Here is a 25,063-nt window from a genome sequence, read left to right as displayed (position 1 = left end):
GGCAAGGAATTTAATTGCATGAGTAGCAATGAATACCTGCACCTCTGAAATGAAATTATTTGCTTGTGATTATGTTCTTTTTTCTTGTATGCAACACTTCCATACACCCTGTCTGTTTCTTTCTCTCTGCCAGGTGCTGTTCAGAACTTCTTCAGTACACTGAAAGAGCAGAAGCATTCAATTATACAAACTACTTCTTCAGTGTCTCTCTTCTGCATTCTCTCCATCATTCTATCTCACACACACACACACACACACACACACACACACACACACACACACACACACACACACATGTCTGGTTTGCTATCCTCGTGGGGACATCCCATTGACATAATGCTTTCCCTAGCCCCTTACCCTAACCCTAACCATTAAAAATGAATGCCTAACCCTAACCCTTACCCTAAACCTAACCATAACCTAATTGTAACCCTGACAGTAAAACCGCATTTTGAGTGTGAAAATTGCTTTCAACCCCGAGGGGACCTGGATTTTGGTCCCCACGGTGCAGAAAGTCCCCACCAGGATAGTAAAAGTCAGATTTTGGTCCCCACCAGGATAGTACGAACCCGTACACACACACACACACACACACACACACACACACACACACACACACACACACACACACACACACAAAGGTTTTAATTAAGTCAAAAGCTTCCAGCTGACTGCTATACAGGAAGTCAGATGAATTCACACACTCATCCGTCTTCCACACTGCTCACACATTCACACATATGCACATTCACAGTGTCACACACACACAAACATTGCAGTCATTGCAGTCAGATACACATTGCTACCAGTTTTCACACATTCACTGTTTCCACATGCTGTTGGTAGAAGATGTGCCAAAGCATCTGCCTTTTTCTTTGTGTGCAAGCCAATAATCTGGAATCAGTAAGTAACGGTTTCCTCACTGCTCAGTGGTCAGCAGATTGGAGTCTGTTCCCGACTGAAAACTGCTCTACCAGAAAGGAGCTACTGAACATGTTGGGATTCAGGTGAGTTTAATGTTTTTGATGCCATCTCGTATATGGTCGCTTTGCAAAGATAGCTAGACTAGACCTCACATTAACATGGTGTCATAATGGGTTCAAGCCATGTATGTGTTTCAGCATTTCACATTTGTTCAGATTTACTTGGTTTCAACTGGCAACCTCTGGAACTGAAAAGTAAACAAACGCTGTTATTTAGCTAGTTGTTAGTTGTCAAGTGAGGTTTATTTCATCATGGAGTGAGTTTCTAATTTTTTTTTTTAACTATCTTTCTCCTGAAAAACAGAAAGACAAGAATCAAAGTGTTCTTCCTCTTTAACTAATGAACAGAATGGACTCTGTTTAGGGTGAAAAGGGTTGCCAGTTTGACTGCATGTTACTGTTTCAGAATACAACTGCCTGCTGTGTGTGTGTGTGTGTGTGTGTGTGTGTGTGTGTGTGTGTGTGTGTGTGTGTGTGTGTGTGTGTGTGTGTGTGTGACTCAGGCATTCAGCAGGGCTGCAGAGACCAGCAGACAAGCTGCACCACAGGGGTTCACCTGCTCCACGGGGTTCACCTGCCTCAGGCTATTTCTGGACTTCTGGATGAAGTTTGTGCCCCATCACCAGGCTGCTTAGCTTTAATGAGGAGTACAGACATTTCACCAGTACATGCAGTGCTGAATGGATCACTTTGAAAAGCATTTTGATATCACTGGCTTTTATTTTGTCTGTATTATTTTGTTGTACTGCATCAACTATTGAAGCAAGTATGTAAGATTGTGTTGAGCTGGGAAAAAAACCCCTTCCTATATCAATACAGGCAAACATCAATAATACAAAAAAATAAAAAATAAAAATATATATATATATATATATATATATATATATTTTTTTTTTTTGTTCAAATGTAATCTGTATGTAGCATAAAAGAACAATATGTGAATGTAAATTTTGTGTGTTCGTTAAGGTGAATTCCCAAACTACAATTTATGGTCACCTAAGCTTCAAATGTTGATTTAACTGGCTTCAAAAAGTGAACCACTGCTGCTTTTGCCTGTTATCAACTGCAACATTTCGATGCCACACAAACTGAGGATATGTAACATCCATTTTGGTTCATCCATTTGTTTTCTAGTGCCAGGAAACCTTTCCGTCTGCTGGCTCTGTAAGCTGCTGACAGTTTTGTCTACTTTTCTAGCTTTCGCTTTTCAAACAAACAGTAACTAACAGGCTTGTTTTAAATTAAATTAAAAACCTGAAACCTTTACTCTGGTAAAAGTTTTATAATAACTTGCCCGATGAGGCAAGTTATTGATAGATCTTCGCTGAGAGGGTGGACGGTGGATATCTACAAGACTTTGACTCAAGTGCATTGTGATAGTTGTATTGATTTTCCTAAATCTTGAATCTCACATGTGCTTTTTATTAACTTATAGTTAGAAAGACTAAAACTTTGAACACTGAAACTACACATTTTCAAACATTGATGAATAAAGTGAAACAAAAAAACCCAGTCTCAAAATAAACTGAATTAAAAACAAAAACTTAAAATGAGTAGGTGCATTTTTACTTATTCTTTATTATCAACAGGAAATGTGGCATAGCTGAACACACGCACAAAAACACACAAGTCCTGGTTACATGTCGGGTCAGGTAGTGCAGAGAGAAATGTCAAGAATCTCTTGGCCCGAACTCAACATGACCCTAACAAAGATCAACGAAACCTGATCCTTCAGATCTTAGCTATCTCTTTAACACCCTCCCCTCCCCCCTCCCCCGACACACACACATACACATATTTGGAGGTGTTTGTGGAATAAACATTCACATTTGTGTCTGTTTCTTCTGTCTGTTTCGCCATCAGATTTTTCTTGTTTTCAATAGCTTCTTTAATTCTGACATTTTCTGCTCTTTTCAAATTGCCACAGCTGCCCAAAAGAATGCATCTCTTCAGATTACAGCCAACTCAGTAACAGTTACCTCAAGGAGCTTCAGCTTCATCCCTACAGTATTAGAAAGAAAACACCAACAGTCAGATGACCCCTTATGGACAAGCAGTTGGGAATGGCCAATTGGAAAAATTCCTTATTAACAGAAAGACACTTCTGGCAGTACCAGGCACAGGGAGGGGCAGCCAACTGCCCACCCCCAACTGCTGTGACCAGTCTAAAAGAGAGCAGAAGGAGACATGACTAAAGGAACACTTTGGGGGACAGACAATGTTAAATAATTACTTATTATTAAATGAAATAACAGTATTTAAGCACATGAGAGTAAAAAGAGGTTAGTAAAGAAGAAACTGACAGTGCATCAAAGGAAACTCCCAGCAATCTAAGTCCATTGCAACATAATGAACAGGAGATTCATGATCCCCTCGTCCAGTCATAACTGTAAACTTTATCAAGAAAGTTAAAAGGCTTTAAGCCATAAAAGTAGATAGTGTATTTTTCCTTTGATTCCAAACTGGGAGCTGATTCTATAGGTTAGAGGCCTGATTGCTAAAAGCTCTGCTTCCCGTTCTACTTTTAGAAATTCTAGGAACCACAAGGAAGCCTGTAGTTTCAGACTAAAGTGCTCTATTAGGATATTATGATACAATAAGGTCTTTAAGAAATGACAGTGCCTGATTACTCAAGACTTTCAGGAGCAGGATTATAAAATATGGTCTGTCTTTCTACATAATGTCTCACCACCATGTTCTGGAATAACTGAAGGCTTTTCAGGGAGCTTTTTGAGTGACTGATAATAATCAATTACAGTAGTCCAGCCTCGAAGCAATAGATGCATGGCTAGCTTTTCAGCATTACTCTGAGACAGGATGTTTGTAACTTGTGTGTTATTGTGCAAATGAATGAAGGCAGTTCTAAATATTTGTTAACTGTGCACACTGAATGACATATCCTGGTCAAAAATAACTCCAAGATTCCTTCCAAGTACAATAACCGCAGTTCTGTCTGATTTTAGAAGTAGCATTTTTGTATTTTCGTTACCCTAATACTATACGCCCACCCTTTTTATTTGACATTCAATCTGAGGCAAGTCACATTTAAATGCATAGTGCATCACTTCCTACCCGCTTGACCTTTTTGTAATATATACATTTAAATAATAATCCCTAAACATTTAAATGTTTATTTAAGCTGTGCTTTAAATGTAAGTCAGATACTTTCCATTTGCATGATAATAAAAAAGATGATGATGTAATTGTTGGGAGTGGTGGTAACGATGATATGTTATATGTTATGGCGGTTATTTGAATTTATTTTCCCATACATACATTCACCTTCACTGTTATCACAATGTCTTAAAAAACTTGCTTTTGTATGGATTGTTTGTCTCTGCCTTCTTCCACTTTTTCCTGTTCCATTGTTAGTGTAGGATGAAATTAAAGATGAAAAAAGTAGGAAATTACATGTAATCCAGGCATTTATCTCTTTAAGATGTGCTTTTTTTCATACTCAGAGTGGACAAGGAAAGAAGAAATAAAAAAGAAAAAGGGCAACATGAAAATAGCTAAAGAAAAAAGCAAACTGTGCCATTTATCCACCCCTCAGGTCAAGTTAAGCTCATTCTCGCAGTTATTTTATTGTTCTTTTTTGTCTCATCTGTCTATTTTGAACTTTGGAACATTTATTTTTTGATCGGAAGCTAAAGTTGTACCTAAAACCATAACTCTTTGACCTGAAGTCATAGAAAATAAGCTGACCTTACATCTCACAGACAAATCAACTGAACTGTTATCAAACGTTATCAGTGCTCCCAGGGTTGTACCACAATTCTTCCTGTAGGATAATCTATGACTATTTCATTTACAGGCAGTTTTGGGGAGGATATTTACTGCCTTTAAGGTTTATGTGAGCAAATTGGAAATATATTTCTGTCCACTGTGCTTTTAACACTTGGCTATTAATTACAATAATAAACTCAGCATGTATTTAGAGTACAATCCAAAATCCAGAACTCTCCTTTAAGTTTCTCAATTCTCATTTCTTAATTCTATCGTGGTGATAAACATAGTGATAAACTTAAATACTGCTTATATTGAGTACAGAGTCAAGAACAGGACAGCAGAAAAGTTCCCTGTGTCGAATTCTAACCATAAAGTTTGTGTTTTTGTTTTTCCTATGCTTCAAAAAGTGAACACATCAGGTAATAAGTACTTCCTCCAAACTATCAGCATGTCTATTAGATCCCATCTGTTCAAGACTGCTCAAAGAAGCCTTATCATTAATTATTGCTTCAATTTCACTTCATCTTTATTAATAAGTGACATATCACAGACTTTTAAGGTGGTTGTAATTAAGCCATTACTTAAAAAGCCTTTACTTGATTCAACTGTCTTAGCTAATTTTAGACTGATTTGCAGCCTTTCTTTGATTTCAAAAACTCTAGAAAGAGTTGATATAAATCAGCTATGTGATCTTTTGCAGTGGAATGATTTATTTGATGAGGTTCAGTCAGGATTTAGAGTTCATTCAGAGTGAAGGAGCCGAATGATCGGCTTGTTGGACACATTTCTGTACTTGTCCTGCTCAACCTCAGCGCCGCATTTGATCCTCGCAGCATTTTACTACAGAGAATAGAATAAACCACTGATAAAAAAGGCAGTGTGTTGGACTAGTTTGAATCCTATTTATCTTATATATTCATATTTATATCGTAAATTAATAGACTTCTTCACAAACTAAAGTCACAGAGCTCAACAGGTTTGTGTGCTGGGAGTGATGCATTTGTGTTGTCACTGTGTGATAGATGTGCCCTCAGTTTCGCCCCCATTTTGAGGACTGTTGATGCACTTTAGCTGTTCCTGTTTCCCCTGTCTTTCATTCAAGCCAAGCATCCACCCACACACACACACACACACACATATATATAGATATCTATCTATCTATCTATCTATCTATCTATCTATCTATCTATATATATATATATATATATATATATATATATATATATATATATAGATAGATAGATAGATAGATAGATAGATAGATATATGTACACAAACACATATCGAGCAGAGAGTTCTGAAAGAACATGGCACAATAATCTGTTTATCTCAGGCTAACACAGCATGCAGCCTCTAGTGTATGTGTCTTTGTGATGAGGACACAGGGTCAGGGAGTACACAGCATCAGTTAACCAAACACTCTCAGGCTTTCAGCCCTGTCTGCCACACAAAAGACAAAGTGGTGTAGAAAACCACTGCTGTAAAACTGTATTGTGTATTCTGATAAACGAATATGTCCAATTTAAGCACTTCATAAACATTCTTAAATTGTGTTTTTTTGTTTTTGTTTTGCTTGAAATCATAATTTCCATTGAAATGTCCTCATGTTTTTTTTTCTTGCACTGGATGAACAGGAATGTCTGGCCAGATAACCTTCTGCTCTCTGTTCTCCCCCTAACCTCCAGCCTGCTGACAAGCACACTTTTAAAAAAAAACTTCAACTCTGCCTTCATGACCTTTTGCCTTTCTTTCTTTTTTTAGTGTTCTTTTCTCATAAAACATCTAGTTCGCTTTGCTGCACAATGTCATGTTAGAAGGTGCTAAATTATTTTTAATGTAAATTCATCCATTATAAAATCCAGTATGTTGTTTTTCTTTTTCCTTTTTTTCCTGGGGCACTGAGATGCATGCGGAGTGAATTCCAAATTTGTTGTAGTTTAAACTGTAATATGGAACAAGCTCATTCTTATTTGGGTAAAAATAGCAAATTCAGTGCTTGTTTACGACCTCTTTTATGTGTTTCCCTAGTCACTACTAGCGAACACCAAAGATTTGTCTGCACTACAGGGTTTAGAACACAGGACTTCTTTGTTAATGGACTGATGCTTTCAAAAACTAAGCCACAGCACTGTGGTTAGTGCTTTTGCATCTTAACAAGAACAAATTTTGTAACTTAATTCTGGTTTATCTGTTCAGCATTTATAAGTCTGTTTCTGTCTACTAGTTACAGATTACAGTAGGCTAGATTGGTCATTACTATATTTGTACAATCTCAGCTGTTATTTGATCCTGGCTGCTGCCGAGAACATTGGGGAATTAATTTTTAGCTTTCTTCAGTCTGACAAGATAGTAAATTGTGCAGATTGGGGGAAACTCCACTGAACTTAAGAAGATTCACCTTCAAATGATTTATTGGGGGAATGATGCCAGACTTATTTTTCTTCAGAGCAGCAGCACTGAGTCAACAGGCTGACTCTGCAGGGCTCACATGCTTCTCTGTGGACAGAGCTAAGGAGGAGAACTACTGAACTCTGGATGACCCCTACAGATAAAAACCAGCACACATGCTCACCACTGCACTGTCTCTCTCTTTCTCTCTCTCTCTATCACACACACACATTTAACTTAGCACGTCATAAACACGAAAAATTTACTTCAGTTTGCTCTCGTTTATTTCTTGTTTATTTGTTTATTTTTGAAAGCCTTATCAAAATAGATATAAAAATCAAAAGTGATTAAAAACTATTCAGTTCAGTTTTATTAATATAGCACCAAATCACCACAACAGTTGCCTCAAGGTGCATGATATAATTACTGCTTGAAGGTACATCATAAATTCCAAATATTAAAATGTAAGCAAGAATAAGTTGCCATCTATCCATCTATCCCAAGGGACACTGCGAGACAGACAACCATTCATACCTATGGTCAATTTAGAGTCATCAGTTAACCTCTTTGGACTGTGGGAGGAAGATGAACTACCCACACAGACAAGCAAACTCTACACAGACAGCCCTAGCCTGCTGGTGGATTTGAACCCATGACCTTCTTGCTGTTAGGCAATGCTTATAACACCACTATTATTGTTATAAAAACATTTTTTTAAAGTGACGAACTCTTACTTCATGTTCCCCGGTAGAAAGGTGTCAGGACTTTCTCAAATGCAATCACTATTGTGTAACCAACAACCAAGAAGAAGAAGAGGTTATGTTATGTTGATCAGCTGAATAATTTTAAAACATATTGATGTATACTGTGAATACACATCCCACTGTTTGGCTCTAATTGGTCAGACCACGAAACTTTTTCAAAAAGTGAATTTAGATTGATCAAAAACTAAAGTAATACTGATTATTTGGCTGGTTAGAAAAAACAGAGCATGTAGAGGAATTTTAACATGAAGCACTATGACTACGCTATAGCTCTTTGTGTGGGGTAAGATTGTGGGTGCCTGCACATGCTGTCTTCAATTTGAATGAGAATGTGAACTCTTGAACTGTAACCGCTCCACTTTATTTTTCACTGCTTTTTATGAAGGCATTACACACGCAAACACATACTGAACACAACAGCAGACAGTGTGTTGAACTTGAGATGAGTTGTGGAAAGTAAAACAGGAGTTTGAGGTCAGCCCCAGTGAGGTCATCATGAAAGAATCTCCACTCTTTGCTGAGGTCTTTCTTTCATTTCTCTCTCTTACACACACTCTTAGCTCGTTATTTGTCACTTCATCTGCTAAAGCACAATATTTTTTTCCTGCTTCACCAATTTAACTATAGTATCAAAATCATGTTTGCAAGAAATTTGTAGGAAATTAAACATCTAATCCATGAGACTGTCTTCTTTGTTTAGACTTGGACACTATACTGAGATATGGAAACTAAAACAGCAGCAGGAGGGTTGCCAGTGCTCATAATTTGAGTAATTCTCCTACTGTTAGGTATTTTACATTATTTCAACATAATAACTGCATGCCCTGAATTAAACTCTTTTCCTGTGAGATCACACTAACTCATTAACAAACTGATACGCTGCTCATATTTATTAAAGGAACACTTAGTAAAGACATCCAATCCAATTTCAATGGGAAAAAAATCATGCAGGATACCTATGCTCATATGGGCAGAGTAATGCCTTAGAAATTAAAGGGATCCCACATTGTTTGATGGAAATGAAACTTAGAAATTCAAAGTCACCCCAAAAAAATCAAAGTGAAAAAATGATGCCATTTTGCAACTCAAAATGGAATTCAGTTGCCCTACAATAATACTCAATAGTTCATATTGCCCCAACGTGCTTGCATGCCTAACAAGGTTGGGGCATCTTCCTAATGAGATGATGGATGATGGACCACTGAGCTCCTTGACAGTCTCAGGTGCAACCTGGTGGCATCGGATAGACTAAAACATAATGTCCCAAATGTCTTCAATTCGAGTTAGGTCAGGCAATCATGGTCCTAGGTCCAAGTCCTAGGAAGGAGAAACTTGGACCCACTGCACCAGTGTACGGTTAAACAATGGGTTGACAATGCGTGACACCTCTTTCTCCCAGATGTTTTCAAGTTTTAGTCATTTTCAGCAATAGGTGCATCTGAGCTTGTATTACTGTTTACTTGCAGCTGATAATGCACCCTGGATGCATGTATGGAGCACAGGCCATTTATTCTCTTGGCCTCTGCTTCTCTGGTATATCTCCTCAGCCTAGTGGCAAGGGCTGTGAGACTTTGTTTGGCAGTTTCTAGTACCTCAGTCATGGACATTTTACTTCTTATTCATCCATGGCCCTCTACAGCTCAGTTAGCTTACTAATATACAACCAAATTTCCCCTTGTGGGACAATTAAAGGATTATTCTTCTATTCTAATATCCTTCTGAGCTTCTCTGATTTTGGCTCCCAGCCTTGTTATCCATGCGGGCTTTCTCTACACGCACCCTTGGTTTTACACCAAATTCTTCTTGGTTTGCTGTGGCAGAGTCATATATGAGCTCAATAGTTTCAGTGAGGCTGGTGGTGGGGATGGTGGATAAAGGAATTGTCACATCTGCAAGTATCTTGTCTGATGGGACTTTTTCAGCTGGGGAAGTTGAAGTGCTGTAAAAAGGATCTGTGAGTGGCTTCTGTCTAATCTTTATTTGTCATGAAGCGATGACTGAGTTTCCCAGTTAGCCTCTAGGAGAAGAATCTTTAGAACAGGAGTGATGAGAAGGTGATGAGAAGGAGTCTGTTTACATGTTTAGATATCCCAGAGGGTCACCTTTAGATAGGGCTATCCACCCACAAAGGTCTGTAACATTCCTCATTGTAGCCTGTGTGGAGGAGGGTGGATTCAACCACTGGCAATGCGGCCCTGTGAACTGAGAGGAAAGCCTGCCACTGAAATGCATGAAGCTCTCTCCATGATGTTTTGTGCAAAGCATTTTTAATAGACATATACATTTATGTTATTTATATCATTCTACTCTTTATGTTATGGTCTGCAATAAATCTTTCAAGCCAAAAGAAAAAACTGACTTTCAGTTATTTTTTTAAAGACAGAAGACTTTCAATTTCAAACTAAAAACATTATGATGATGACTGTTCTATGGTTTAAATCACATCTTTCTTTTTGCACCCTTAGGTTCTCAATTTGAACTCTAATCTTTCATTAAATGTAACCACTTTGCACTAAATTATACAGAAGTGATGTAGTTCTTCTTCTGTATGGAGGACCAGAAAAGTCATGCTCATTGAAAAAAAGAAGCCTAAATATTGAATTGTACGATAAAATATGTATTTGTTCATTCATTTACAAATTCATTTTTATTCATTTTATTTACTTAAATAATTTAATTTAAAATAAAAACACTATTTATAAATCAATTTTTCTAAAAGAATTATTAATCCATTAATCAATACTTTAAATTCAAAATGAATTTCATTAAAAAAACTGATTTTCAAAAGGCAATTTTGAGTTCTAAATAAAAAAAACAAACCTGATTTTTAAATATATGAAAAAAAAAGTAACTGGATTAAAGAATCAAAGATTTATTTCTGACATTTAAAATGGTGATTCCACTCCTCATCTGAAAATCCATTTCCTCACTGCATTCCCGTTCCTCTTGGCTCATGAATTAGCTATTATGGAAACAGATTCGCTTTGGGATTAACTACTGGATTAGCGCAGTCATTTGGGTTCTAGGGGCTGTCCTACGCTTTTGGTACAGTAAATTGTTATCAATTAATTTATGAATGTAACACACATGATTAGCATTCTGAAATCATAAGAAAACTGGTGGGATTGTTTCCTGAAATCAAAAACAACAATATTAAAAATAAATGTGGACCTCTGGCATCTCCTGAGTTTAGACAGATGGAAATCCAGTTTTATACCTTTAAGTGGTTTTCCTGAGACTTTTCTGATGTATTCAGCACTCTGACACAGCCTTAAAATTGAAAACAAACAAACAAATAAAAACAAAACAGTATTATCTATGAGTGAAGAACCAATCAATTCATATCATACACATACTGGGTGTCAAATGTTTGGCCAATGTGTCCAAATAACAGCCAAAGAGTATAAGCATACCTTCTAGATGACTTTGCAATGTGTGAAAATAGAGGGATTTTTGGATGTTTTACTGTATTTTCAAAAGAGAGCAGTGTGTTTCAAGTCATTAAGTCATCAGAGTGCTTATTTAAACTGTTCCAAACCACAGAGCTGAATTATCTTCAGTTTTATAGCCTTCTCATGGACTCTTGGGCTTCATTTTTTCCATGTGTGCGAGTAGACTGACTAGATGTGGAAAAACATAGATATATGGAATTTAGGACATATTTTTCTTACAACAAGCTGTATATCATCTGTTTTGTAAATCCACCGTTCATTCAATGTGAAAGCAGAATGAAATTCAGCCTTTCTGAGGTTTTTTTTCAGATTTTTATGCAACAGTTTCACCTTTTTGGTCCACTTGAGGTCAAATTGGGCTGTGTGCAGTCCATTAATTAAAAGGAATTTGACATGCATGCATTAGACACTTCACGGTCAGTTTAAAAACAAAGAATCAACTCTTAATCAACAAAATAATTTTATGAGGTAGCTCAAAGTAGAAAAGGAGGCAGAAATATCACTGAGAGTCTCTTCAAGGCAGCATAACTAAAACAAACCCTGTTCTCATTTAAAAACAATATAAGAAAAAATCAGTCACATCATTGTCAGTTCAGGGTACAGGCTGACATCAAACCCAGCCAATTACAAAACATATGAAAACAGACACCTGAACAATGTAAACATGATCTGTTTGGATAAAATTATCTGGTACTGGAGTGGGTACAGGCGAAGGGAGATTCCAAACACAATTTTATTTTTCTAAAGTCATATTTAGTCACACACACACACACACACACACACACACAACCCCATTCAGCTATCTTAGTGAGGACCTTCATTGACATAATGGTTTCCCTAGCCCCTTAGCCTAACCCTAACCATTAAAAATGAATGCCTAACCCTTACCCTAAACCTAACCATAATCTAACTGTAACTCTGACACTAAAACCACATTTTGAGCCTCAAAAATGACTTTAAATGCCTTCAAATTTGTGAGGACCGGGTTGTGTGTCCTCACAAGTGACTGTTGGTTCTCACAAGTATAGTAGAATGCAGATTTCAGACATCACAAAGATAGCTAGACAGGAACACACACACACACACACACACACATGTCTGGTTTGCTATCTTCGTGGGGACATCCCATTGACATAATGCTTTCCCTAGCCCCTTACCCTAACCCTAACCATTAAAAATGAATGCCTAACCCTAACCCTTACCCTAAACCTAACCATAACCTAATTGTAACCCTGACAGTAAAACCGCATTTTGAGTGTGAAAATTGCTTTCAACCCCGAGGGGACCTGGATTTTGGTCCCCACGGTGCAGAAAGTCCCCACCAGGATAGTAAAAGTCAGATTTTGGTCCCCACCAGGATAGTACGAACCCGTACACACACACACACACACACACACACACACACACACACACACACACACACACACACATATTATCTAGAATCAAAAATATAAACAACACATCCAATAAGTTATTCTCAATGGCAAGGACCCAGTCAGTAAAAATTAAACACTTCCACTCTTCATCTTAAGTTCAGTAGTTTCCCTAAACCCTGTCCTTTTAAGTGCACACAAACAAACACTCTACATTAACCTGAATCTAACTAACATGTTCATATTCTAAATCAGACTGCAGAAGAATCACAGCTTTTGTAAATGCTCATAAAACCTGAAGAAAACATAACATTCCAGCTTCGTGTATCTTCTGTCTGAAAGTGTCACCCTGTAGTCACATAGTGCAAAGACCAGAGCTGCATAGGAAGACACATGTAGGCCAACACTAGAAACAGTAAGAAACAGGAAAAAAAAGTATGTTCAAAGTGTACCAGATAGCACTCATCATCAGGCTTCCTGTGTTACCAACATAGCTCAGAACCCACATCATCATCTTCACAGTTTTGTATATGTCTCCCCGAGATCATTTACATTTGCAGCATTCATGAAGGCTTTTAGGTGAGTTTTAGTGACATAGTAAAAGCAAATTTTATGGGATTGAGTTTTTTAAATATAGAAAGTTAAATGTTATAACAGAATGACTAAAATAGATTTTTTTCCCCAAAACAATGTTAAACTATTAACAAAAGACCAATAAGAACTGTACCCCCCCCCCCCCCCCCCCCCCCGATTCAGGCTGAAAGATAAGACATATAAAGACATATAAAGATGCCATCGTCATTATCATCATCTACATGAATGATTTTCACTAAAAGACCCAACATTCACTGCTCCTCTCATCCAGTTTGTATCAAAATCTATAATCAGACATTTTTTATGCATTTTCTGTTATCTCCATGGCATAAGTGCCATTAGTTTGTCAAATCAGTGCACTTACTGTATGTAACTGTCAATTATGTCACTAATATAATTTTTTTTCTTTCCCTAAAACGCACTGAGAACTTATTTTCTCCATGTTCATGTACATGAGGCATAAAAGTCCATCTGAATGGGTGGTCGGTCATTATAGAATTCTGGGACTTAGAAAATCTGTTCAACAGGCAGTCTTTTAAGAATGGGTTGAAGAGTGTATCACAGTGGTACAAAGCCAGATTACGTCTCCGAGCTCGGGGACGCGCCTGGAGACGTAGACGCGGAAGAGCGGTCAGTGTCTTCCAGCTCCTTGTTCAAGCTGCTGCCGGTACCGGAAGAGGAGGAGAATGGCCGCGCAGACGCGGTGGCGCCTTCCCGCTCGCGCTTCTTCTGCTTCATGCGTCTGTTCTGGAACCAAATCTTCACCTGCGTCTCGTTGAGCTCGAGCGTGGCGGCGATCTCCACGCGCCGCGCTCGCGTCAGGTACTTGCTAAAGTGGAACTCCTTCTCCAGCTCCGTCAGCTGCCTCGTGCTGAAGTTGGTGCGCATGGCGTTGTTGTGGGCAAGACCGTAGTCGGCCACTTTGACTGCGAGAGAGATGGACAAGCTGTTAGAGGAATGCTTTATGTTTTACTTCTACGTGTAATAAGAAAAGCGCTCGTTGTTACTGGAGCTAGATGTGTTCGTTATTAATTGGAAAATAGAGATATGTTTAGCTTTAGTCAGAGTTTGGTTTGTGGTTTGATATCCATAATTTATTAAATTACATCAAAATAAATACAAAGTGCATCACAAAGATGAGGTTTAAAAAACACGAGCAGTGAAGGACATCAGTGGGCCTAAGGAGGGATGGAGAAGTAGCACGGGGGCGTCGGTGTTGGTGGTGGAGGGGGTTGGTGGAGGGGGTTAATGGAGGGGCTGCTTTTAAAGATAACAAAGCAGGAAAGACTTCCAACGGAGAAATAACCTGTCTGCTATAATCATTAAGACACAGAGAGAGAGAGAGCTCACACTCCCGGGGCTCAGCTGACCCAGACCAAAGTACAGATACGACTGCATAGTGAAGTCCGAAAACGACTCTGATTTGTACTTTTAGTGCCATTCAATTAACTGTGTCACAGTAATAAAGTCCAAAGCGTTCCTAAATGCAACAAAGCATTCTGTTAATAAAAATACAGCGTATTCATATATCAGTTTTTCAACATCTGTTCTACCAGTTATTTAAAATGAAATCATTTAAAGGCCTAATTTATCTGTGACCAGTTAGTCGTGCTGGATGGTATTAACGAGCAATCTTTTTTTATATGGGAACTTCTGTCTTCTTTTTAAGTGCTCGAAACAACGAATTGCTGTAATTCATTATGGGCCTTATTTATGTTGGAAAACCACAACTGTTATTCTTTCTTTCTCTCTTTCCTCTTCTTTGACGATTTGAGTAATTAAGATAAGTAAAAAATAAATAAATAAATAAGTACGCAAATAAAAATAAAAGCCTGCAATCCGCACAAAGAAAGTAGTAGTAAAAATATGATGTATTTACTCTGAAAGAATAAAATAATTTTGTAAAAATCATTTCGATCAAACAATGTTGTTCTCTGTACCATAAAGTTCTGATCTACAAATTATGCTCCTGCCTGCAAGCTACATTCGGTCCTCATTGACCGTCTTAAAACGAATTCCCCCGCTCTGTTTGTTTATTCATGCATTTATTTTTGACTGCATTTCATATGAAAAACATGCCATCATTTCTGTTGGACATCAAGGTTACATATTATACGGAACTTTTGACGGACTGCAGACTTAATCTCACGATAAGGTTTTATTACGACGTTAAACGGATAAGTGAACCCTCTCTCACCTGTCTTCGGTGGATTTCTCTTCACCTTCATCCAGTCGAAAGTCTGCCCCTGCCCGGCCTGCTGGACCTCATCGTCCCCTCTTTCACGATCCTGAGATACCGGCAGCTCCCCGTAGCCTCCCCCAGGCGAAAGCTCCAGGTAGCCTCCTGCGTCAAGAACCCCCCCACCGATCTGCTGCGGGTACTGTGACCCAGCAAGGGTGCGCTGAGGCCCGCAGTAGACCCCGGTAAGAGAGCTGTAACTGGGGCCGACGGTTGAGGCCGAGTTGGGGAAGCTTGATTGATTACAGTAGGTGGAGGCCAAAGAATCCTCCATGAAATACTGCGGATGGACGGAGTTTGGTGCGCCTGTGGCAGCAACATACTCCGAGTTTGTGGTGCATGCCTGGCCCACATAGGCCCCCGTGTTGCAGCCGTTACTATAAGGAGAAGGTATTACACTCTGCAGGCTTTGGCTCTGGTGAAGCTGAGGGGGATTGTGATGTGTTGGATGTTGGTAGCCGCTGTGCGTATGCTGTTCGTGATGTTGAGGAGGATGTTGCTGATGATGCTGACTTGCTCCTCCGCTGGCAGTGTCCGCCCCAACGCCCACGTACATCCCTCCATCCGCGATATAACTCGCTCCTACGTCTCTGTTGTCATTTCTGGACCCGGGGACAGGAGAACCGCTGAGGCCCGTTTGGATGCTCACGGGGAATCCCTGACGCTGATCCAGGGGAAGGTGATGGTGCAGGTGATGATGGTGGTATCCAGATTTAGGCGCAGAATAAATGCCAGTTGGTTGTCGGTTACAAATAGAGTATTCCACAAAGGAGTTCATGTTGTCCATGCAGACTCGAAGCACCAGGGAATTGGTAAAATGTCTCGACTTGTTATCAGCAAGAAACACGACCGAGGTTAATAGAAATTCGTTGAAAAGCAAAAATCAAATAACTATAAAATCCATTTGAAAGTTGTTCCTATAGTCGGCAGTATGATATAAAATCTCCCTGTTGTGTGCAAAAAGCAGTACAAAAATCGTGTTGTTTTATTAATTGAAAAACCCTTAAAGTAATAAAAAAAAAAGTCGCGACAAAATTACATTACAAGTAAAAAACTGTAATTTCCAATGTGAATGAAAAAATGCGAAGGCTTTACGTCTCCAAACCAGAAACACATGTGGTCCGCTGCAGTGTGTGTGTGTTTTAAAGGCCCTACTCTGTCAGTAACTCAACCTGCGTTTCAAAGGCTCGTCAGTGACAGTGGAAAACAACGGGAGAGGACTGAAAAGAATACAGTCACGTTTTCAGCTTCACACAGGTTACACCCAGTCTTCCTAAACTCTGTCTTTTTTCTTCAAATTCTCCAATTTTCTCTGGCTCTTGCTCTTCAACTGTCTCCCTCTCTCCGTTTTACCGTGTCACTCCTTTTCTTACCTCCATGGCAGGTCACGTGGCTCGTCGCCTATGGTGACCGGAGGCCAGAAGTTTGTTAGCTGGTCACGGGAGCGAGGGAAGTCGTGTGTGTGTGTGTGCGGGAGGAGGGGAGAGGCTCTTTCTTTCGGTTCTGGAGTCGAGTTTGCACGCACGCGCGTTGAGTTGGCCCATTTGCCTCATCCATCACTCGCGGTGACATTAGCACGACAAAGAGACTTCAATCAAACCGGCCCATCAATCTGATATCAGCACGGATCTGTCAGAGCAAAGAGAGAGGCAGAGAATAAAAGAGGACCTGTGAGCCGGCCTGCAGCTTCCAGACCTCCTTCCTGCAAAAAGCTCAAAGAAAGAAGACTGAAACTAAATAAACTAAATACAGTACACTGGTACCATGCTACTATCCCTTTATTAAATATTAATACAACAGCTAATACTGGTTATACATCTACTACACAATAAAAAATCAAATTTATTATAGTTTTGTCCATGCTCAGCTAGTATAACATTGCACTCCAGTATAAATTGTAATTCAGAAACACAGAACAACACCACATCAAAGTCAGTGATAATTCACAGTCCACTGTTGAGCCTTTGGGTACATCCAAACCTACTGTATATGTGGACGGAAAAAAGACAGTGATATAGCTCCCTTTTTTGGAAGCAGGCATTACAATAACACTGAGCATGTAACAATAAAACCAATAGACAAAGAGAGTGCTAAAACAGGAAATGTGTTTAGTTTGGTAAGTGATGTAACTGTTTGTTCTCATTTAAATTTCTTCAAAATAAACCTTGTTCATGTTATTGTGCTTATTTGTAGCAAGTAAAATAGGGTCCATATTGAAAGAACTTAGAATGATCTTTTAACATAGCTCCTTAGTGTTTGAAGGCTTCCTAAACCCTGCGCCACCTCAGCTGCTCTGTAAAAAACCCCACAGGTGACACAAATTACAACCATCTATTTCAAAATTAGATTTCAGCATTGAAGACTCTAGTTCTGACTTACTGCATACTCTACTTAGATAGCTCTCTTTCCCTCACCACATGGCGTATATGCAATACTGTAAAAGGAGACTCTTTAAATGTGAGGAAAGGCATCTATGGAAAGTGTTTCAACCTGATTTTCCACAAATTGACAGAAGTTCATGTGTGAAAACAACTTTACATTAAGAAACAGTAATTGACTTCATTTGTCCTTGGCATGTTAATAACACTTCTGTCACTTGTGTTGATGAGGAGTGGACAGGTGTCAGGTAAAACACATCTTAAGTTTGAGATGAAGAATTGAAGCAACTACCAATGACAGCAAAAAACTGTTCATTGACATAGGATAGTGTAGTAAATATATATGTCTTTTCTGTATTTTCTTTTCCCTCAACCCCCAACTGTTTATAACAGATGGTTGCTCCTCTCTGAATCTGGTGCTACCAGGTTAAAAGGGAGTTCTTCTTCCCCACCTTCTGCACGTGTTTGCTTAAAGGAATACAATATTTGGTTTTCCAAAATATTTCATTGTCTTATCTTACAGCATACAGATAATGGGATGACTGTTGTTGTGAACAGGTCTACAAAAAATACTTGAAAAAAATGAATTAGGTTACCTATGCAGTGTCCACTAGAGATCAACTATTAGCTACAACGCAATATGTGATCAGCAAATCATTGGATAAGGCGTGACACTGTGCTGAGCACCAGCTGTTCAGCTCTGACATTTATCTGTATGTGGATGGTGTACTGACTCGTTGTCTTCCTGTAACAACCACTTATGCACTTACAGAATGCATATTTATGAGCCAAGTAATACATACATACATATATCACATAAAATATAACTTAAACACTAGGAACACGTTTAGCCATTTTGGGGTAAAGTTTGCTGTTTTTTATAACAAACATCGACAGGACAGAAAAAATCTTTCTATGGACTAAAGGGCTCCTATTGATCAGAAAGCTCAATTGCAAGGGACTTTTGGGAGTCAGTTTACTTTTCAACAATTGCATTGGGAAGCCATAGATTTCCGATGAGTGAATGTGCATGTGCAGGTGCCCGTGTGAGAGTGTGTGCTAATTGAATGAATGAACTGATCTGTTACACAAATGAGGTTAAAGTAGACAGGAGGCATTTTAGTGGGCCAAATCCTGCTGGTCCAGCAGAGCAGGAAGCAAGGATGACAACACAATGTACTTTCTGTGTGTGCGTGTACATGTGTATATATCAACGGCCTACAACTGTGCAATCGTTGAGGTTTTTTGGAAGAAGTCTTTTCAGTGGAAATGTTTCAGAATAGGACTTTTAAATAATTTTAGACTTTCTATGTTTTTGTTATATGCTTTCAAGGAGAAAAGGGAACAACATCTCTTCATTTCTTACATTCATATGTATTAAACATTTGTTCCTCAAGTGTGTACTTCACAGCCTGGACACATTCTCATTGGTCATTAGCCTCCATTATAACTGCCTCCAATGAACCCATCATCAATTTTTCCCCTCCAGAGCCTGTGTGAAGTGCCTGACAGCAGGCGTACTGCAGCCGTGCCGCTATGACGAAATCAGAACGAGCGGCGTGGGCGAGCGACAAGGAGGGAGGTTAATCATCAGTGAGGGGCTGAAAGGAAAGAGAGGCAGAATGAGTGGGCAGGATGTCTGCAGGAATAGACCAGGACAAGAAAAAGATTAAATGACGCCTACACAGCTGCCTGGGTGGTGGAGAGCCTAAAGGAAAGAAAAAGAGAGAGAGCGGGGTCAACTGGTCAAACTCGACTGTGTCCACATCCATGTAATTCTGTAATGTTAGTTTTTTGTACAGGTTTGTACCTGGTTAACACATGATAATGCCACATGATCTAGTAAGCAGGTGTAAACGTGCAAACTAAGTAAAAAGTGCTACTATTTTTGAATAAACACAGAAAATTAAAACACGAGGAAAGTGATGCCACAGCATAGGCTCTTTTTTATTTAGCTTCAACTAAACCACCACTTACCATTCCACCAAATTATAGTAAAAATTGGCTAATATAATTCATTCACTAAGGCAGTTGTGATCAACCTGTATTTCTTTCTTACTCCTCATTGCTCACCACCCACATAAGGCACAACATGGGTCACATATGGGTCAGGTGCAACATGTGTTGGGCAGTGAAGCAGTGAAGGCCCTGGCAATCCAATCTCTGGCTGTTGAGGCTGACTCTTGGGACATAGAACGTCACCTCTCTGGTGGGGATGGAGCTTGAGCAAGATAAGATAAGATAAGATGATAAGATAAGATAAGATAAGATAAGATAAGATAAGATAAGATAACCTTTATTAGTCCCACACGTGGGAAATTTGTTTTGTCACAGCAGGAAGTGGACAGTGCAAAAGTTATGAAGCAAAAATTAGAATAAAATAAAATAAGGATGAGGTTGACAGATACCGACTAGATATAGTGTCAGATATATAGATATAGATATAATCCATGCTTCTATGCTGAGTAACATTGTAGAAGCACTGTTACTCAGCTTGATACACTCAGCCTTCACAGAGCTGCTGGGTGTATCAAGCAGAGGCTAAGCCTATGCTTGAAGCCACTGAGGCGTTCGATGGTGGGGGTGACGCGATGCCACTGTTATGAATGAAACTTGCCACACTCCAATAACTCCAGCCATACTTATCTTGTCAATTTAACATCTTTATTGTATTCCATTGGTTGTATTTGTTGTTCAACAGTTCTTTTTATCCAGTGTCATTTATCATAAATGACAACAGCGCAGTGGTCACAGACTGTTTGCTCTTTCCGACCAATAACACCTGACACTAATTATGTGTGTCTACCTTAAATACAGTCTCATAAACACACCATACAGTAAAACACAAAAAGTGACCCCTAGTGGCACACATTAGGTAACAAAACAAAAAATGGCTCCTACAGTGCCCCTCCTGGACACTCCAGTCCTACTGGGATACTTCTTCACTCATGTAAATGGCCTGTATAGAGCTTTACTTAGTCCCTAAGGACCCCAAAGCGCTTAACACTGCATTCAGTCATTCACCCATTGGTGATGGCAAGCTACATTGTAGCCACAGCTGCTCTGGGGCGCACTGACAGAGGTGAGGCTGCCAGACACTGGCGCCACCGGGCCATCTGAGGTAGGCAACGGGCGGGGTGTCTTGCCCAAGGACACAACAACTGAGACTGTCTGAGCCGGTGCTCGAACTAGCAACCTTCCGATTACAAGACGAACTGCCAACTCTTGAGCCACGAGACAACATTAGCAGAAATGGCTGCCTGATCTGGACCTGAGTGGTATTGTGGTATTGTTACAGATTGTCCATAATGAACACCATGTTTGAACTTAAGGAATTTCAAAAGTGCATGTGGCACCAGGACTCCCTGATTGAGTTTGGAATCACATCATTAGATGAGCTCTCAATGAGCACCACATGATGGTGAGGTAGAGTGGTGTGGGAGGATGCTGGAGAGGCCCTCCCAAATGTATAGTAAGCGTTCAATCATATGATAAGGGAGTGTCTGACAGAGACCCCTGACCACAAAATCTTCAATTTCCACGTCTTGCAGAACTTCAAAGACATTATGAGGGAGGCTAGGAACATCAAGTCTAAATTAAACATGTTTCACACCTACATTGTTGAGGCAGCTATATGGATCTGTGGCTGCCACTACCTGTACCTGTCATAGAAGGAATACTTTGACATATTCAAGTCTACATGCGAGTTTACCTGACTAGTCTACATGTATTTTGTAGACTTGGAGAAGGCATTTCACTCCATTTAACTGAGCTACTATGGGAGGTACTATGGGAGAGTATGTGCTGTGGTTTGTTGGTATCAGCCTTTATAACTGTATTAAGCTCTTGGTCTGAATTGCTGGCAGTCAGCCATAATTATTCCCAGTGACTCCACCAGGGCTCCGCTTTGTCACCAATTCTGTTCTTAAATTTTAAGGACAGAATTTCTAGACATAGCCAAGTGGGGAAAGGATTCCACTTTGGTGGCCTCAGGATCTCGTCTCACGTTTTTGTGGATGATGTGGTTCTGTTGGCTTCACCAGGCATGGCCTCCAGCTCACACTGGAGCAGTTCTCAGCCAAGTCTGATGAGGCAGGAATGAGAATTAATGTCTCTAAATCTGAAACCATGGTTCACTGCTGAAAAAGGGTGGAATACCCATGCTGAGTCAGGGCTCCCCCAAGTGCAGGAGTTTAAGTATTTTAGGATTTTAAACATAAGTAAGGGGACAGGCGAACAAGAGATTAACAGATAGACTGGATCACATTACTGTTCCTGCAGTAATGTGAACATTGTACCAGTCTGCCGTGGTGAAGAAAGAAGTGAGTGTTGTTGTGTATTCAGTTTAATTCCCATTTAGCCTTTTGATTAATTTTTTCAGACTTTTGGGCTTTTTTAAAATCTACTTTGTGTTTTCAGTCTCATTTGGGTCCTCCACCTCCACTCTTCTGGGCCTGAACTCCAATATAATACAAAAAAAAAAAAAACCCAACAGACCACAAAGCCTGAAATGCTTACAAAATCTCTCAAATATGCTCTCACATATTATTTATAGCCAAATTTCACAAAAAAATGAAGCTGTTTCCCTGATTGTTGTAGTTATCATTTAAACACAATAGGTTATACTCAGTGGGTACATTTATTTAAATGGGCCAGAAAACAACATGCTAAAATGACTAATATTTCACTCAGTCAACTGAAGCCATTGTGAATTTTGTAATGTTAAAAATGTTGTTATTGTGTTTGCTAGCCTATTCTGGCATTAATTAACACAAAACCCCTAATTTACTGTTCCACTAACATGTTTTAATTTGATTTACATGTGATGTTAACATATAGTCTTTTTTTACTTATTAAAATTGCATCTAAATATTCTGTAATGCTATATCTCAGTGGAATAGCTACTGTATGGCACTAACCTCCATGAACTACTGAAAGGGTCCATGATCTGCTATTGCTATAAAGAAATGGTCCACTGGAGTGAATGGAGATGACTTGACACTTAATACAATATTTTCTTAAGACAATGTTTTCTATAAAACATTTCTCTAAAAAGTGACACTTTTTTAACTTTAACTAACTTAAATCCTATTTTAGGATAAATCTATTTTAAATTTGCTATTAGGGATTTACAGTTTTATTACTAAAAAATGTGATGAATCACTTACAGCAATCAAAAATAAAACTGAATGTTAAAATAAGTGTTTGCTTCTTTATTCAATTTCTTTTTATTTTATTTTTTTTGCCGAAGGCATAAAGTGTTTCTTCAGATGGCCAAAAGAGCCACTGGTTCAAGACACCAGACCATAGTCTTCCATAAAAGCCCATTAAGTAGCTTTTTAGGCTCAATGAAAAAAAAAAATGAAAACGAAATGTAAGTTTTTCAGCCTGTTTGGTAAAAAATCTATGTGCCCCCTACTCAGTCTCCTAAAGTGGGCTTAGTTGCTCTTTGGAACCACTACTATGAATTTCTGGGTCTATATATAACAATATCAAACTTGTGTCCTTGTAAATAAACCAGTAGTTTGTGACTATGAGACTATTTTGGGTCAATAGGTATACTTGTTTGCCTTCACAGAAATAGCAGTTTTTACAACTCTTCACATCCCCCTGGAGCCTGCACTATAGGGTTCAACTTTACAAAGATATCCATCTGTTATCTTGTGTCACTTACCCTAACATGGTAATCCTGATAAGTGGTAACATGAAAGTTGTCTAAGGAGCTTGGAAAGAAAAGCGTCTGGACTTCTTTGACCAATTTGAAAATATTTATATTTATATTATTCCTTCCTATTCTTCTGTTTGAAAAAAATAGTGTGTTGTTAAACACTATACAGGCTGAAAGGAACACAGCTGACATAGTGAAAGAAGTGAATTTGTGGTAGGAAAAGCATAGTGCAGCAGTAGTATTTACGAGCAGTGTATGAATGTAAATCTTTAAATCATGGCTTTGGCTAGTAAAAGTGTAAAAGTACTATATAAATGTAAGTTGTTTAATGTGTGTTAAAGAGTTTCAGCCTGAAAGCCCCAGGATATGTCCTTCAATGCACATATTAAACATGTATGTAGGGCTGCTTTCTTCCATTTGAACAATATCTCTAGAATTAGAAGCATCCTGTCTCAGAGTGACGCAAAAAAAACTAGTTTTTGGTTCTGCTGGAGGCTTCTTCCTGTTAAAAGCAAGTTTATCCTTACTACTGTCACCAAAGCACTTGCTAATAGGGGGGCCATATGATTGTTGGGGTTCTCTGTTTTCTCTGCATTATTGTAGGTTAACGAGGTTGTTAACTTACAGGTATGAAGTGCCTTAAGGTGACTGTTGTTGTGATTTGACTTTATATAAATAAAATTGAATTGAATTTCAAAAATGTAAAAATGTTCAAACCAAGTCTCTTGCATGAATTTCTGCCTTGCAGTTCATTTGATGAAAGGTGAGGACTTGAATATGAATTGGTCCTAGTGCTTAGTTGAGAGATACAGGGTGATGGCTACCCTGGTCAAGCTTCCTCATGTGGGTGACAACAGTGGTACAGACAGGCAGACGAGTTCTCTGCCTGTACCAGGTACCAGCTGAGTTCTGAGCAAATTCTTCCAGAGAGCACCAGACCAGTACCGAGGCAAAAGGTACGTTTTCCCAAAGGAAATGACCACACTTGAGGAAACCCAGAGAGGTTTCTGCAGAACAGAGAAACAGGAACATTAAAATTTCAAGAACACACAGGGAACATTTAGGAGCCCAACTTCCACAACCATTGGTACCAATCTGGCAAAGAGTAGTGGCTAGAGCTGCTTCTTAAATACTGGCAGCTTGATAAGTATATGAGCAGCAGGTTAGGTTGGAAGTTATAGAATATTACTGCTGCCCACTAATGACCTGTATTATTAGTCATTTTTGCTGTCCTGGAAAAAAATGAAATAAATGTGCAAACCTGTTGAAATATGAAGTTAAAGCATGTACAGAAAATTGCTTTTCTGCTGAACCTTTTCCACTTACCAGAGTCTCTAGTTGGGAGGGCAGGTGAGCTGTGAGGCTTGTCTCAGGTAAGGCAGAGTCTTAGTTATAAGCTCAGCACCAAACTACCTCTGACTGTCTGTTTATGTTTCTGTGTTTGCATTTTTTGTGGTGTCTATCCAGGACTTAATTTAAATAGGTTAAAAGGTAG

General features: G+C 39.0%; 1 protein-coding gene across 1 annotated transcript; it reads right to left on the bottom strand.

Moving 5' to 3' along the window:
- Positions 1 to 13,862: 13,862 nt before the first annotated feature.
- On the bottom strand, positions 13,863 to 16,309 carry hoxb1a (homeobox B1a). The gene is made up of 2 exons (XM_063471139.1): positions 15,481 to 16,309; positions 13,863 to 14,209 (listed from the first exon to the last, which is right to left on the bottom strand). Exons 1-2 carry the CDS (start codon positions 16,307 to 16,309, stop codon positions 13,863 to 13,865), a joined length of 1,176 nt encoding a protein of 391 aa, XP_063327209.1.
- Between the last annotated feature and the right edge of the window lie 8,754 nt (positions 16,310 to 25,063).

This window comes from Pelmatolapia mariae, linkage group LG4, assembly GCF_036321145.2.
Source record: "Pelmatolapia mariae isolate MD_Pm_ZW linkage group LG4, Pm_UMD_F_2, whole genome shotgun sequence".
In the NCBI taxonomy this organism is placed as follows: Eukaryota; Metazoa; Chordata; class Actinopteri; order Cichliformes; family Cichlidae; genus Pelmatolapia; species Pelmatolapia mariae.
This window is presented reverse-complemented; position numbering and strand designations above follow the sequence as displayed.

Bases quoted from the DNA above. Each gene is read 5' to 3' on its own strand.
- hoxb1a (XM_063471139.1), bottom strand. From the start codon at position 16,309: ATGGACAACATGAACTCCTTTGTGGAATACTCTATTTGTAACCGACAA. The intron at 14,210-15,480 runs GTGAGAGAGGGT...TCTCTCTCGCAG, and splicing joins GAGAAATCCACCGAAGACAG to TCAAAGTGGCCGACTACGGT.